Here is a 16,532-nt window from a genome sequence, read left to right as displayed (position 1 = left end):
AACTAGCCAATGCGGAAAAAAAAAATCTGATATGATCAGTTTTAAGCATCTCATTTAGTCAAATTCAAAAATACCCCCCCCCTTTTAAAATGTATTTACATTACCTTTTTTTAATTAAAACACACACAAAAAAATAATAAAATCAGTCCTTACCTCTGTAAAAATATCTTCCATCTGTAGAACAGGATATTTATCCTTTTCCATAGAGAAAGAATTACGAATCTCGAAATTTTCCCTTCCTCACAACAGTTTGGAATAAATGGGCGTCTGTATTGTAACACCGAAACGCTGACATCATTGGATCAAATCATTTGTTTATTTCTGCGATATATCACCGCTTTGAAAGGAGATTCCATCCTTTTTTCATTCATTTCAAAGATGTCGTATGGAGAGCTGAGTGATAAGAAATCCTGATATTTCGAAACAATAGAAGAGAAACATAATCTGTAAATATTTCATGAAAGCAGGTGTTATCATCTAATTTGCACCTCTGATGCTTTTGATGTAGCGAGAACAGCATTTATGTTACAATTTTTTTTCTCTGTTCGCGGAACTGACAATGTACTGGTTTTCCGGTATAAAGCGGGACATTTTTTTCGAGTAAAATAAAAAAGAAGAGAGCTAGTTTAACGATTGAAAATTCAATGCATGTGATGTTGTGTAAAGAACAAAAAGTTGTATAAATTATGTAAACAAAGCATCAGAAAAAAATTTTCAAGCAAGATATTTTTAAACGTGCGAAAGTAGTTTTCAAAATTTCTCAAACATTTCTTGTTTAGTGTTGTAATTCAAAAGAAGCAGAAATGATGTTTTATTTGCTTTTGAAATATTTTATTTAAAAAGATTTGTGCGATTTTTTTCATTACTTTTTACTTTTTCTTTATTGTATTCAAGAAAGTACAGTAATAGTCAAAATTTTTGGTTCTTAATATTTTGATTTGGGATTGCAATATCGGTATACCGGGATACCGAATACCGGTATTCACAAGTTTAAATACCGGTTTTTCGGTATTTACTAGAAATTTTTTAAATTGTCTCCACTATATGTTCAGGGATCGCCAACATAGCAAAATAGTATACGTTTTAGTTTTTATGTCTTCCTAACGGGCGAAATTTATTAGTTAATTAATGGCTTAATTAATTGCTTAAATCTAAATTAGCGAACCATGGATTATCCATGAAAGAAGATATTGTATCCATAACGACTAATGGTGAAACAGTTATGAAAAAAGTTGGAAAGTTGATTGGTGCAAATCAGCAATTGTGCTATGTTCATGGAATTGAATTAGGAGTAATAGATATATTATACCAAAAAAATAAAGAACAGAAGAATTCAAATATTGTGGATATAGAAACTTCGGATTCCTACATTGAAGAGAGCAATAGTGAGAGTGATATTGACAAAGAAGATAATGACAATGTAATTGTGGAAGTTGATATTGCTAATGAGGATGAAATATTAACCCATCAAGAATTGCCTCCTATAATTTATAAAGTTCGAAAAATTGTTAAGATATTTAAACTTTACCCTACAAAAAATGCCATATTACAAATATATATACTAACTGAAAATAAAACAGAATATATGTTAATAATAGATTCTAAGACACGTTGGAACAGTTTACTCCTAATGATGGAACGGTTTTTGAAATTTAGAAATCCAATCCAAAAAGCAATAATCGACTTAAACCTGCAAATTAATTTTTCAGACAGTGAATTCGACTTAATATCCAGAACGAAATCAGCTCTACTTCCAATAAAACTGACTATAGAGGCATTATGTCGGAGAGATTTTAATTTATTAACAGCTAATGCAACAATAAATTTCATGTTGCAATCATGAAAGAACAGTACACATCACTATGTGAAGAATTAAATATTACATTGAAAAATCGCACAGGAGAAAGGCATACCGAAATAGAAAATGTCTTATGGTATTTACATAATTATAATGATTTTAAAAATGAAAATGAAAAAGAAGAAAAGAAAATAATCAATTCAAATCTGATTAAGTTTATAGTAAATTTTCTTACAATTTTTTACCCACAAACCTATCCACATTCAGAAGAATTCGGTTCAGTTATCGAAGATTATGATGACACTAATGTCGATAGTGAAAATGAATTGTCTCTTGAATAAAAATTAGAATTAGCAATAAATAAAAAAAATTCTACGAACCAAAATACAATACAAAAATCAGCTATATCTAAAACCATCCGACGAGAAATTGATTTATTTGAAGATGAGTGATTTGGAGGTAAATACTTGGAAAAAGTATATCGCGTATTGCTAACAGTATCCCCAACTAGCGTATATGCCGAAAGAGCGTTTTCGACAGCTGGTCATTTTTACACAAAATTACTTTTCAGCTTTAATGACAGTACAATGGATGCATCATGTTTTTTAAGATCACATTTCAAAAATTTGTAATAGTACCACAGACTGAATAGTGATATGTGCACTTTTTTTGTGATTTAAATAAGTTGTTCCTTTACTTTTTTGTGATTCTTTATATACTGTTATAATTTATAAGTTCCATATTATTTTTTGTGATATTTACACTCTCTTATAAAACTGGCAAATAAAACAAAGAAACACCTTGTTTTCTTTCTTTTTCTAAAATTTCTAATACCTGTATTAAAACCGGTATCCCGGTATTAAGAACTAAAAAATACAGAATACCGGTATTGAAATTTTGGTCCGGTATTGCAATCCCTAATTTTTATGAATTACCACCTGTCAAACCTCCTTAAATACGAAAAAAAAACTATTTTTGGAATTATATTTGTTTTCTTGTCTCTTGCTTGCCCTAAGTTAATTCAATATCGAAAAAAGGGCATAATATGTTATCTGTAGTTTTTACACCTTTACACCAAAATTATATATGTCTATACAATTTGAATGAAGTTCATCAACAGGAGGACTGTCTGTCTATCACCATCCACGTGAATATCATATTTCAACCAGCGGATGGGGTCTTTCCGAATTTTCTCGCATGCTCCAGAATAAAGATGTTATTCCCATTTTCCACCCATGAAAATCGTAGATCTTATACAAGACCGTGCACCATTTTTATTATTTTAAGATTCGAAAACCCGGGCTTAAGGTAGAAAGATGACAACTCAAGCGGAATCACCTTCCCTTTTCCGTTCCTCATGTTGAATGACAAAATCTCACTTGTGAGCCTTTTATGCTTCTTAGTGTAGTGAAAAAGAAAAAGAATATATATTTTGCTTTCTTTTCAACAGATTGAAAATAAAATCTATTGTAGAATTACAATTTTAATAACAAAATCATATACCTAATTTTATTCATGTAAACAGTTACGCTTCAGATGTTACATTTACATATAATCAAATGTAAAGCAACAGACGGCTGGCCCATTGAGGGATTTGGTTCAAGATTTAATATGGATTTGCAATTTAAAAACTAAACCTGAAAACCAAATTTTACCCATCTTCTCTTTATGTTTTGTAGTTCTCATGTTCATTTATACTCAGGTAGACAAAAAGACAGATAAAATTTTTGTCGATGGATAATTCAAAAAATGTATTTTGACCCAAAGACACCGGAAGCATGAAGATCAATAGATAAGGTGGCAGTTTTTGCGATTTTGTTCTTTCTCTTAGTATATTTAGTGTAGGAGAAAGTAAAAAAAAAAGTAAATAGATAGATACTAAATAGTTACCATATAGTTATGTCATCTGAAATGTATCTCTGAATTAGATTTTTTTATTTAATGAAAAAGAATTGGACTTCTGTTAGTCTGCATATTTATGCATATGTTAGAGCGTATATTTATGTAAGCGTGAAAGTCAAAACGATTTGACAAATGAAATTTGGTATGTGAAGTTGTCGTCAAAATTGCAGATCCTTATCAAATTTTGAACTTAATCGTGGGGAAGAAAGACATAAAAATGTATACTCAGTTTTCTTCAATACATTTTGTAATACAAAATGTGTAGCATTTTAATAGTTTACGAGAAAGTGAGGTGAGTATACTTCCGTAAATCCAGTTTTGTGTACTTGTATGCTTATCAGAAATATCTTGCTGGCTCTTAGCATAGGATAATCGTAAATGAACCGACCACACCATGCCAAAACGTCGGGAGTAATCTGAAATCCGAAACGCTGCGACCGCAACAGTCAGATACTAAGGTGAATGAAAAATAATCCCCATTATACGACCCCTCCCCCCTCTCCCATGAAGAAGGTGAGCTGCAATTTCTGTATAGAGGTAGTTTAATCCTATTTCATTTCTGTACCCACCGAAGAAGCGAAAATCTACTTATTTATCCAGAAACTTCTCATCCCAGTGGGATTTAGCATAGGGTAATTCAGAAATACAGAATTTTTTTTAAATTTATTAATTAGCAAACGAATAAAATAGAAACTGTGAAGTACTGAAAAAGTAGGCTTAAATCAGATTTTTTTATTTTGTTATGAAAAAACATTTCATTGGAAACATAATTCTACAAATAGCTAGATTGAAAGTATGGAAAGGTATAGGAAGAATGGAAATGAAATCAAGTATTTTTTCTTTGCCAATATAAAAGAATACATTGATAGTATAATTTATACAGTTTAAAATACCAAATTATTCTGCAGTATTCGGAGTTATGCATTACATAAGATAAGACACATAAGTAATTATCAAAAAAATGGAAACACCCCAAACGAATACAAGAATATTTATTATTAAGACGTAGGGCCGCCTTTATCATGTAACACAGTTAGGATTCACCTGGAAATCGAAGCATGACAGTCCTGAATAGTATTTAAAGAAATATTGTATCTTTCTTCGTGGAGATATAGTTAAAGTTAAGGGTGAAAAGTCATTGGAGGCTATCGATTTCGTATTGAATGTTCTAAAACAAACCATAACGATTAGATTATATTAAGGTTAGGGAACAGTACGAATCAAGTTAGATGTTTCGCTTCATCCTCGTGTCCATCAAACTACGATTAGACATGTCCTGTTGCATGAATAGGAGTATGATTCACCTGGAAAATTGCATCTTCTACAGGAAGCACAAAGATAGACCTGATTAGCAAGAACTTCTCTATACTTCTCGCAAATTATCCTTCCTTTCAAGGTTACGATTGAGCCAGCAGAAAACTAAGACGCGGCTGCCATGACAGATCCACCTCTATGCTTGAGAGCTGGAAAGAGATAATCATGATCATGTGCCCTTTCTACTGTGGAATAAAGTATGAAAGAGGATTCGCCTGACTTCAATTTATCAATCGACCAAGTCTTGTGGTTATGGCACCATTGTAAATGACGTTTGGCATTAATATCTGTATCAAGTCGCTTGAGAATTGCTGCTCTGCCATAAATATTGTGTTTAAAAAGCCGTCTCCCAACTCTAATTATCGGAACCGAAGAATCCAGATGCTGATTCTCTGCTGCCAATTTAACTGCCATTGTTTTCTTTTCAGACATTATAATCCACTTCAGTACCCGTCTGTTTCTTTTATTCAGTTACTCCTTCCGTCTACTGTTTTGCCTTGCTGAGCTAGTTGCACGTTGTCATGAATTTAAACACAGTACCTTTAGAAAAAGCTAGAATGTTTTGGTCGTTGTTGCTCCAGCTAGTCGAGCTTCTACAATTTGACCTCTTTGTAAGTCTGTAAAGTCTGACATTTTACATGTTTAAAAGAAAAAAAAAACCAAGAGATATACAATTTTACTGCAGCTACCTCATACTACAGTGATTATACTTTTTATATTTAAAAAATCTAGTAATTAGGATTATATTTTAATGCTTAACGAAGTGTTTTATTCACAGGTGTTTTCATTATTTTGATAATCATCTATAAGTTGAAGTAATGACTTATAAATATTCAGTAGATTGTCTTCCCTATTCAGCTGTCATGCGAAGATGAAGATACTTCCGCAGAATTAATTATACCATATCTGTAAGTATTACATCATATGAGGAAAAACAGAAATATCACGTATTTCTGCAAAAAAATATGCTTTTCGTCTCTCAGATATGTTATTAAATGTCTATGATAAGCGGAATATTTACTAGTCGGACTGCTCTCTGTTGTATTTGGAATAACGTTAAATATTTCGATTACCGAACCATTTGGTCGTTTACTTTTAAGCAGTAAGTTGTTTACTTTAGCAAAAAGAAAAATATCTTGACCCCCCCTCCCTTTTATTATTCTTATTTAAACAATATTTTTCTATAAACATTACATTAAGAATGATTAATTTTAAAGTAGCTCCGGTCGAATACATCATCTTATATTTGAACTCAATTATCTATATCAGTTTTTAGAATCTATTTACCACATTTTTTTAAACCTTGTAACTTTCATTAAATTACGAATGTCACGTTATTATATATTTTGTATTGTAAATATAGGCTTATTTTCTTTTAATGAGTTTTCTAATTATTTTTGTATTTGTATTTTTATAATATACAACCAATACTTTTGAAAATTTTGTATTAAAATCTACTTGATTGCGGTTCAAATAATTATCTTTTCCATTTTTTTTCATTCCTTCTATTCTCTTATTTCTTATTTTTTTCTTGTATTATCACGAATAATTTTCATAGTCCAATTGTTACTCAATAAGTTCTGAAAAGAGTACATCTCATATGTTTAAAATTATTGTTTATAACTAATGACTATTTGTTTATGTCTACATAGTTCAGATAACTCATTTTATAAAACGATAAATACGAAAAAAGTCATAAAATGCTTTTATGAATCTGTTAGGAAGAAAAAAAAATATTTATAAAAAAATTCTTTAGATCTTAACAAAAAAGTACAAAACCAGATAGGAATGCTCTCTATAAATTGCAACTTTAATGCATTTTTAATTTTTATATAATGAATATTTAGAAATTATTTTTATTATGATATTCATTGAGCTATTAAAATCCTACTGCTTTCACCTCTGCACGTTTTTAAGATTTTTCCTTTCACTTCCTGCTTTTTGATATAAAAAAAATCTTTTTTTTATAAACATTGTTATATAAAATTTGTCCAGAAATAAGTTAAGCCTAATGTTGCAAAACAAACTTGGGCTCAAGACATCTTTCTAATCCGGATGGTTATCTTAAAATTCATATTCATATAAGCATTTATATAAAATTGCATCTTGAAGAATATTACCGACTTTTAATATTTTTGTTTTATGAAAACAAAGTTTTTAATTCTTGTCTTCTTATTATCAATTTCTCATATTCATTAATTTCTTTATCAAAAATATGGATATCAACGCAAACTAATAAAAGCATATAAGAGATACTTTAACTAGAGTTTTAATCTTATATTATACTAGCTGCCTTTGACGACCAGTTTGTTCTTTCAGTATATTAGTTTTCATGGTTCTTAAAATATTAATACGGAATGCATTCATTTAAAATTTTACCCTGTTATTTGGTAACAATAAAATTATTTAATGGAACCAGTTTACCTGAATTTACTGCTTGTGAAATTAAAAAGTATATTTCAAAATATAAATAAGAAAGCAAAAATCCTCCTTTGGAGTTATTGTCGATTAGAAGCAACTTTTGTGGCTTGGTTTTAACATTGTAAAAAATATGCGATTAATCATACTCTTCGACTTCTTTTAACTACAAGAGTGATCTACACAATCATAACAAACAATGATTAAAGTCAATTTCTACAAGTTGCCTGTTTCTGTTTCGAACAATCGCGCTTTTCATATGGATATAGTATTTGTATGTTGCTTACTTCCGAGTCGTCATTCCAAAAATATATGCATGCAATAATTTAAAATTAATCTGCCTTACAAATATAATTTCTTAGTCCCACAAATTTAAGTTTCACTTTAGCTTCTACGCTGCGAGAACTTTCTCACTGAGCCAACACGATGTATCAGCAAATTCTTTTCTGAAACTATATAAGTTCAAAATACTTTCTTAAGTTCCCTCTTTTTTCTGATTTCTGCCTTTCTAATTGTTAATTCCCTGCGCTGTGCTCGTCATGTCTGTAACAAAGAATGAAATCTTGATGAAAGAATGGTAAAAATTGGACTAGTCCATTAAATCACCACTATTGGGAAACTCCACTCCTGTTTCTTCAAAGAATTTTTTACATAGATTTGCAAAAATACATTGAAAAAAAATTCTATAATGTGATACAAAAGCAAAACCTTTGAAAATAAGTTATGGAATAAAATAATTCTATGGAATAAAAGAAGAATGCTCCTATGTACATGTGTTTGTCTTTTACAAACTGCTCATTTGTAATTTTACTGAATTATTTTAATTTTTTCTAAAAGTTCCGAAAAAAGTGAGTATTTTTTGTATTATAATATGAGATGTCCATAAAAGTGTTCTATAAACCAAATTTCCAAAATATATAAAAAGAAGAAGAAAATGTTGAGCAGGTTAGTGAAAGATGAGATTTTTGGTGCTTTCGGAACAAAAGAATCAATAATTACAATTAACGTATTAAAAATGAATTATGCAAAATTTCTTATGTTCAAGTGATAAAAAAATGTGCATACAGAAATAAATAATTGCATGACATGAACATCTCAAGATATAATCTTTTATTAATCATCATTAATATCCCCAGGCAAATTGCAACATTTTCAGTGCGTTGACTTTCTCTGTCTACAAAATTGTGCATCAGCGACTCATAAGATTTTTCAGCCAGTACAGCTTTTTAAAACACAAGCGACCCCCTATGCCTTCTATAGTTTACATATGAACAACTTTCAGTTCAACAACTTTCACTGTAGATCTCTCCAAACAGAGAAAGCTATTTTGTAGTCATCCTATATTTCATTTAAAAGTAATTTCCACATCAATTATATCAGACATGAAAATGTGTTCATCTCGAGCAATGCTTGGTATATCAGCTAGTCTATATAAATAAAAATAACACAATCCTGTGCTTAACCGATTTACAAAACACATCTTAAAATTTATTCGCTTCGGTGATATTGACATAACAAGGTGGCTTGAATGTATCAGGTTGTACAATATCTGTAACAGCTGAAAAAGTCGATATGCCACCTCCAATAATTCCGCATCCTATAAATAGAACCAAACATACTTTTTCCAAGAGTGAAATGGACCTAAGTGCAAAAGAAAAAAAGTGTTTTTAAGTCACTAAGATTACAGAAATTGAACTGATAAATAAATATACTTTAAATATATACACATAAAAAAATCGAAAGAGACTTATGAGATAAGATGGTAAAAGCTTTTAACCTTGAATGATGTTTCTAGTAACCTGCATTGAAAAAAACAAGACTTTAGACTCACGTGAAAATCGAAAATCAACATTTCATTTTTTTTCTTCGATAAATCAAGAGTTTTGCAATGTATATCTATAAAAATGTGTATCTTTTTGAAATATAAACTGTTATATTAATAATAAAGATGAATATATGTGTGTTAACGGTTTGTAACAGACTGTTCAACCTTGTTCGACTTATCGAACAAGGGCGAACAGGTTCGACTTATCGAATTTGTTGCAGATATACAGGGTGTCCTAAAAAATGTATACACATTTTAGCAGCTGATAACTAAGTTATTTCTTCTTTCTTTAAAGACTGAACCCATTGAACCGAGTGATGGCAGACAGACTTGAATTTGAAGAAAGGAAATTTATTCTAAAATGCTACTGGAAGTATGAAAATGTAGTAGAAGTGCAAAGACAATTTAAGAGGGAGTTTAACAAAGAACCATCTACACGAGTTACCATCACTCGAATTAGAGATAAGTTTGAAGCTGATGGAACTGTTCAGGACGTCCATAAACCTGCAACAGTTGTTCAATTGAGGGCAACCATTGAACATGAATGTACGAATATCCCAAGGGAATTGTTCCATCATGTGTGCTATTCCATCGCTTCGCGTTGTCAGCAGTGTCTTGAGCAGAACGGACATCAGTTTGACAACATGCGATAACAAGACAATAGAATGATATTTGTAGAATCTTTTACATGTTGAAAATTATTCGAATTATAATAAACCCCAAATTTACAATTATTTAAAGTGTGTATACATTTTTTTGGGACACCCTGTATTTTGGAGGATGTTATCATTGGTGAGGAGGTGATCATTTCCGGTTACCTCGGAATTTTTTAAGAGATTTTAAATAATTTAAAATTAAGCAAAATTTTGGCATCTTTCCTTAATAAATCCTGGAACTATTACTGTATAAGCTAATTTTCACATTATTTTAAAATTAAAAAAAAGTGTTTTTAATGATGCCTATTTAGTTGTGATGTAACTCTTCCCTGAAAGCTTCCCTAATTCTTCCCTGCTTTTATATTTATTTTTTGCAAACTTTTCAGCTACAGATTTCATTTTTGCTAATAGATTCAAGCTGTTTGTTCTATCTTTGGAAACTAAGAAAGAAATGTTCTGGTAATTAATTATCTGTCAACTTTTCATGAGGAAACAGAAAGTAAAACTGCAATATAGATGAAAGACATTAGACAGTATTGAAATAGATTACCCAGATATTTAAGTTCATAAGGCCACTATGAAGCCATAGACTTAATTCCATTAGAAAGGGACATTTAAAGAAAAAACAAAACATATCTAAGGCCATTAAAATAACGCGGTTTTAATATGTGCTGCAATATGATATTTAAAAACTTTTTGTTCAGAGAATCATGAATATTAAGTTAGAAATAAGAGATTTAATTGAAATTAAAGTTGTTAATATTATTGACAAACTATCCGGATACCAAAGGTGGAAAGCGTTACCTAAATGTTAAAATATCCAACGTTTTAAAGAAACAATGTATTGTGTCAAAAAATTGTAATAGAAATATGCATTATACAGTTGCATTTTTTTAATTTCTGAATATTGAAAAGGTGAAACAGATAGCAGATAAGAAGATTAACGTACTTTGAATCAGATAAACTGTTGAAAAAAGGTGATTACGATTATGTTTATTTGAAAGTAGATTTTGGAGAAACAGGTTAGAGGGTCAACACTAATTAGATTTCCATTGTTGGAACAAAAGTAACACATTTGTGTGATTTTTGATAACAGTAATGCGGACATACATTGGGTAAGCACGTGCAATATGTAGTTTATATCAATCCTTTTTCTGTTTACCTTTCGGTACTCATTTCAAAATGATAAGGTTTTCAGATTGTTATGCTCTCTGTCAATTGCGTAATGCAAAAATCGTACAAATTCGTCGAATTATAGCTACAAAATTTGATACATACGTAGTTTTTCAATAGCATGTAATAACTAATTTTTTAAAAAAAATTAAAGCATTAAAAAGCAATTAAAAAGTTTCATTAAATTATTAGTTAATAAAATTTAACCAAAATTTTAATATTTCTCCACAAAAATTTGAGATTATATACAAGAGAAATATTTTGATAACACATTACAATTTTAAAAATTAGTTTTTGATTATACTTATTTTAAAGACTTGTAGTTTTTTCCCTTAAAATCTTAATAACTATTTCAAATTAATTTCAAACACAATTTTGTAATAACGTTTTTTCTACATATAATTATATATAAAATACATAAGGTTATACGAATGAAAATTGTCGACGATCCAAGTATTGTGAATGATCAAGATCAACCCCCAGAGCATGACTGATATACCGGTCGATGTCCAGGCTTGTCTCTGGCGTGCACCTGTCCAAGGGGTGTTCAAACTCTCTTATCTAGGCTAAGGTCTGGCCATATAAAAAGCCTTTTCTTCATCAGAGGCCAAAAAATATATACCCCTTGCCACTGCTTGGCCGACGTTTCTCCCCCTCATATCATTGTATGTGTTGTCGCCTCTGTGTGGCAGCCTGTGAATGAGGAGGAGTCAGTTTACAATCTTATTATGCGATTCGATCTCTTGGACTTGGTTTGAATTGGTGTTCATCCAAAGAAGATAAGAAACAACATGATCAAGATTCTAACTAATCCGTAGGAAAATTTCAAAAGCTATCTTGCTGCAAATAAAAATAGATTTTTTCGTTTATTACTAACTAATGTTTTAAGCAGTTGCGATTTATCAGCTTAAAAATAAGTTGTGTTGTAAAAAAAAAAAAAAAAAGAAAAAAAAAAAAAAAAGCTGTTGACTTTTTTAAACGAAAAAGCCAACAACATTATTTCTGAAAATAACCCAAAAATTTTAATCATAATTATCTGAATTATATTTTTTAAAAAATGTAACGATATATGTTTTTCGATTAACAACTTCTAATAAAAAGAAATTAATATGCGTTGAACCACATAAAACTGTATCAGAAAAGTGTGAAAGTAAACCTCAAACCATGAATAACCATGAACAAGAAATAAGATAAGTAAAAATAAAATTTAAAAAAAATTAATGGCGAGATTGAAGGGACAGTTAACCGAGTTCCAAAATTTTCAGCCAAGCCACTGCTCAGTTCTAAAGTAAAAAAAAATGATGCTTTTTACTTTTCAATCTTAAACTTATCGACGTGCAAGGAAATTTTGTTGCCTTTTAGAGAAAACTAATTTGTAGCTCCAGGTCTGTACAAACCAGGAAAAGGAAAAAAATCTTTTGAAATAATTTCGTGTTAGCAGGTGGTGGTGTGGTGGGTGTAGGAGAGGTTGCAGTTCTTCAACCTAATAAAGAGCCACTACTGGCTTTTAACACACTGTTTCAAAACATTAGATGCTTTTTCAATATAATGAGGTTTTTAAGTTGGAATTCTTCCATTAAATTGAACGATGTAAATATTCTTAAGCATAAGATGCAATGGTTAATTCAATCAAACTAGAAGATAAGACAAGCAAAACAAGCATAAAATATTAACATATTACCATGTTTTGAACTACAGATATAACCTTTAATTATTATAAATTTCCTGCTCAGATTTTATTATTATTTATTATTTATTATTTTCCTGCTCAGATTTTAAACTGGCTATATTATTTCTCATTTACTGACATTAACGCTTCTTACACAAGCATAAATTCTATACGCCAAGAGAAAGATGAAATATTAGATACATTACACATTTTAAAAATTTTCAAAATAGATGATGAAAAACAAAACAAACCTGACAGGCCATGTTGGATCTTGCTGGCTGCAAAGTTTGAAATAAAATAAGCAAGGAAATATGACTGAGGTTAAAGTTGTAGCAGAACCACCAACCAAATTCAGGACTTTACCGAATCTTGGAACGGACAGTGCAACAAATGCTGCCGCAACCATTATAATCGTTCGTAGGGTGACACGTTTCCATCCAAAATCTGTGAAAGAAATGTAAGGGGTTTTTTTGGTAAGCATGGCATGATTTAATATTTTGTTTAATCTGATCGATATAGAATAAAAACTTTGTGTTAGTTATGAAAAAAATATCAATCGATCTAATCAAACTAATTTTATCAGCAAATTAGTTTTTGATATCGAAAGTCTGCTTTTGTCTAAATAAAGCAGCAACAACCATGCGCTTGTTTGTCAACATCCCACTTACGAGTTATGTGTTGGTTGGACTTAATATTTTCATAGGCCTTGTTCTTAAAAAAAAATCAATAACCATATTAAAAAATCAAGTGTCTGATCTCAAATAAATATAACAGCATCAACTGTGTACTTGCTTGATCTACGAAAACATGTTTACAATGGCCGTTCGGCAATATACTCTGGAGAATTTCATCCATTGTCTGAAAATGAGGACGGAATGTTAGTCGATGCTCTATTGCCCCCATTTTTCATTCTACAAGGAATGAGAAAGCTATGACCTACGTTTCAGATTTACTTTATACCAGATCTACATACAGACGTTTGAGGTTGCAAACTGGTCTCAAAGTGCAATCCCAGAACTGAAACTCCGTCATCAAAGGTTTTTGAAGCTATGTAATCTTTCTAAATATGAGATAATATTTGTAAGAATGACGAATTTTGAGTTCTTCATAGGTTTGTTAATTCAATGGGTCAGTTGTTTTGAGAGAGTAATTTATATTTTAAAATGAAATGAAAAGATCTATTCTATGAGCACTAAAAGGAGCAATTATATTAATTATGAAATATTTTATATAAATTTTTCTTCAGCATTTTTCAACATTCTTGTACAATATTTCACAAAAAATTAATTCTGAAGCACCTCTTTTTCCCCTTGAGCATAGAACGCCCCCTTGTGGCGTTTTGTAGAAGACAATTAGTTAAACGGCAGACTTGCACCCTGAGGTCGACTTTTTCCCTATGCGCAACAATTGCGCTAACGCCGAATGCTTTCGGCTGGAAACTGTGGAATCCCCCCCCACCACCACCATACTGCTCTTTAACCTAATTTTCTATGTGTGTCTCTAATAATAAGTGATTGTGAATTTTGTAGTGTAGCTATGTTTGTGAAGATTAAAAATAGTGTATTTAAAATCGGACAGTTCCTTAGAAAATCCCAACATACCCACTATAATTCTTGATTTGCGCAACATTTGAGCTGCATTCTTTTATTGTTTTGCCACACTTCCTTAAATCGCAAAAAACTCCACTTTCGCAACACTTTGTTATTTATTGATCACAACAATGTGATCAATAAATAACAAAGATTAAGAGGATAAAAATTTAAAAATTACGATTTACGCGGTATTTTTCGGGAAATAATTCTGTTTTATGAATCGAAATTTTACTATACTCGACAAAATAATGCAAAATTAACAGTAAAGAATGGAATTTTAAAATTCTGAAAAAAAGACAAACAAAAAAACCAAGGAATATTTTCCTCTCAAATTATTTAATTACTTTTTTTATAAATTATATTATTTATTACTATTGCATTTTAAATATACTTTAAATAACTTTAAAAATTTGATTCAAAGATTAAAATTTAGTTTAAATGTTTCTTCTACAACATAACATTTCTACAATGCATAATTTTATATTTACATAAATTATCAATTCTCGATCTTATTTCATTGAAGGGATTCAAGATCATTTTATGCAAGAATTTCAATTGAAATGTAAAATATTAAGAATGAAATTTTTCTGAAAAATTATAAATCATTTAATAATCAATCTTACTTTTTGGAAGCTTAAAAAATTCTTCGATATCTTGTGCAGGAGCGTTGATGACCAACAGAAAAGCGAAGAACATGTGCAGAGCCAGCATGACAGAAATCGCTGATTTGGCGACAGAAAATGGCAAAGAATCCAGGACGTTGGCTTGTAAACTGTCACCGTAAACGTAGTATCCAAGGATAGCAACAGGCATGTACAAGGCGAGGAGGGCTGAAATGAATGAGCGTAGGTACAATTAAAGTGTTATTTTTCATTAGAATTTACATCCAACAACGATTTAACAGCATTATAAATAATACAATTAAGTGAAACAGTTTAATATAACAGTGACATATGAACAGATAAATGTAAAATATCCTGAACTTTATTAGAAAAGTTAGAAGAAGCATTTCATATCATCAGGCCGCTCTCGTCAATTCCATAATAACAATTTAATTTTAGGACCCACATTGCATTTTGCTCGAGAAAAAATATCCATTTAAAGAATATAGAGTAGGACACCGGGTAGTTTGAGGTTACTCTGATGTCAGTCATATCAATGACTCTCCGACCCACCCGAAGGCACACAGAAAAATAATATTGAATGACCGGACAGTAGCAACAGCAACACTGGCGGGACCGTCACCGGTCACGGTACAACCCTTCCCTAAGAAAGTACGTCATGTCATCGATGGGTTTAGTCAGACCCCCACCTTTTCGTGTACCCTCCAGGGTGATTATTATTAGTGTAAGTGCAGTTTTCTCGAGAAAAAATATCCATTTAAAGAATATAGAGTAAGACACCGAGTAGTTCGAGGTTACTCTGATGTCAGTCATATCAATGACACTCCGACCCACCCGAAGGCACACAGAAAAATAATACTGAATGACCGGACAGTAGCAACAGCAACACTGGCGGGACTGGCACCGGTCACGGTACAACCCTTCCCTAAGAAAGTACGTCATGTCATCGATGGGTTTAGTCAGATCCTCACCTTTTCGTGTACCCTACAGGGTGATTATTATTAGTGTAAGTGCAAATATTTTAATTATATAAATTTCTTATATAAATATTTTAAAGAAAAGTTCGTCGATGAGCAATAGGAGAGAAAATTTATTGCGTATAGCCAAGTCTTGAGATAAATTTATAATAATTAAACTAATAAATTTTATTATAATCAATAAAAAATTGGTTAGAACTTATATCGACAAGGCCGAGGAATAAATTATATTTGGTTTTCTTATCGTTAGTTTTATCATTTCAAGGTTAGTTATGTAATAATTAATGACCTTACTTTGTCAAGACTAAAATCTTTTTCTTAATTTCAGATTTCAAAGTAAGCCAGAACATGCGAGTAAAAACAATGCAATATTTTAATACATACAGGATGTGCATAATTTTTAATATGTGCATAATATTTTTTCGATAATATTTAAACTAATATCTATACAATTTTTCTAATGATATTCATTTTATCCTAACTGTCCTTGTAAGCAATTGATGAAGTTCTCGTTTGCAATATTTGCATAACTTAGACATAAATTGTTATCATAAATTATGCTGACACTAAAATAAAAATGATAAA

General features: G+C 30.6%; 1 protein-coding gene across 1 annotated transcript in view; it reads right to left on the bottom strand.

Moving 5' to 3' along the window:
- The window catches only part of LOC129966392 (uncharacterized), a 53,263-nt gene that overhangs the window by 16,404 nt on the left and 20,327 nt on the right, over window positions 1–16,532 (bottom strand). The window contains exons 6-8 of the mRNA XM_056080815.1: window positions 14,971–15,177; window positions 13,007–13,199; window positions 8,920–9,073 (exon numbers count right to left, since the gene is read on the bottom strand). Coding sequence (XP_055936790.1) covers window positions 8,920–9,073; window positions 13,007–13,199; window positions 14,971–15,177 — 554 coding nt within the window. The remainder of the gene's footprint in view (window positions 1–8,919; window positions 9,074–13,006; window positions 13,200–14,970; window positions 15,178–16,532) is intronic.

This window comes from Argiope bruennichi, chromosome 4, assembly GCF_947563725.1.
Source record: "Argiope bruennichi chromosome 4, qqArgBrue1.1, whole genome shotgun sequence".
Classification (NCBI taxonomy): domain Eukaryota; kingdom Metazoa; phylum Arthropoda; class Arachnida; order Araneae; family Araneidae; genus Argiope; species Argiope bruennichi.
Note: the sequence above shows the minus strand (reverse complement) of the source record. Positions and strands in the feature narration are given on the sequence as shown.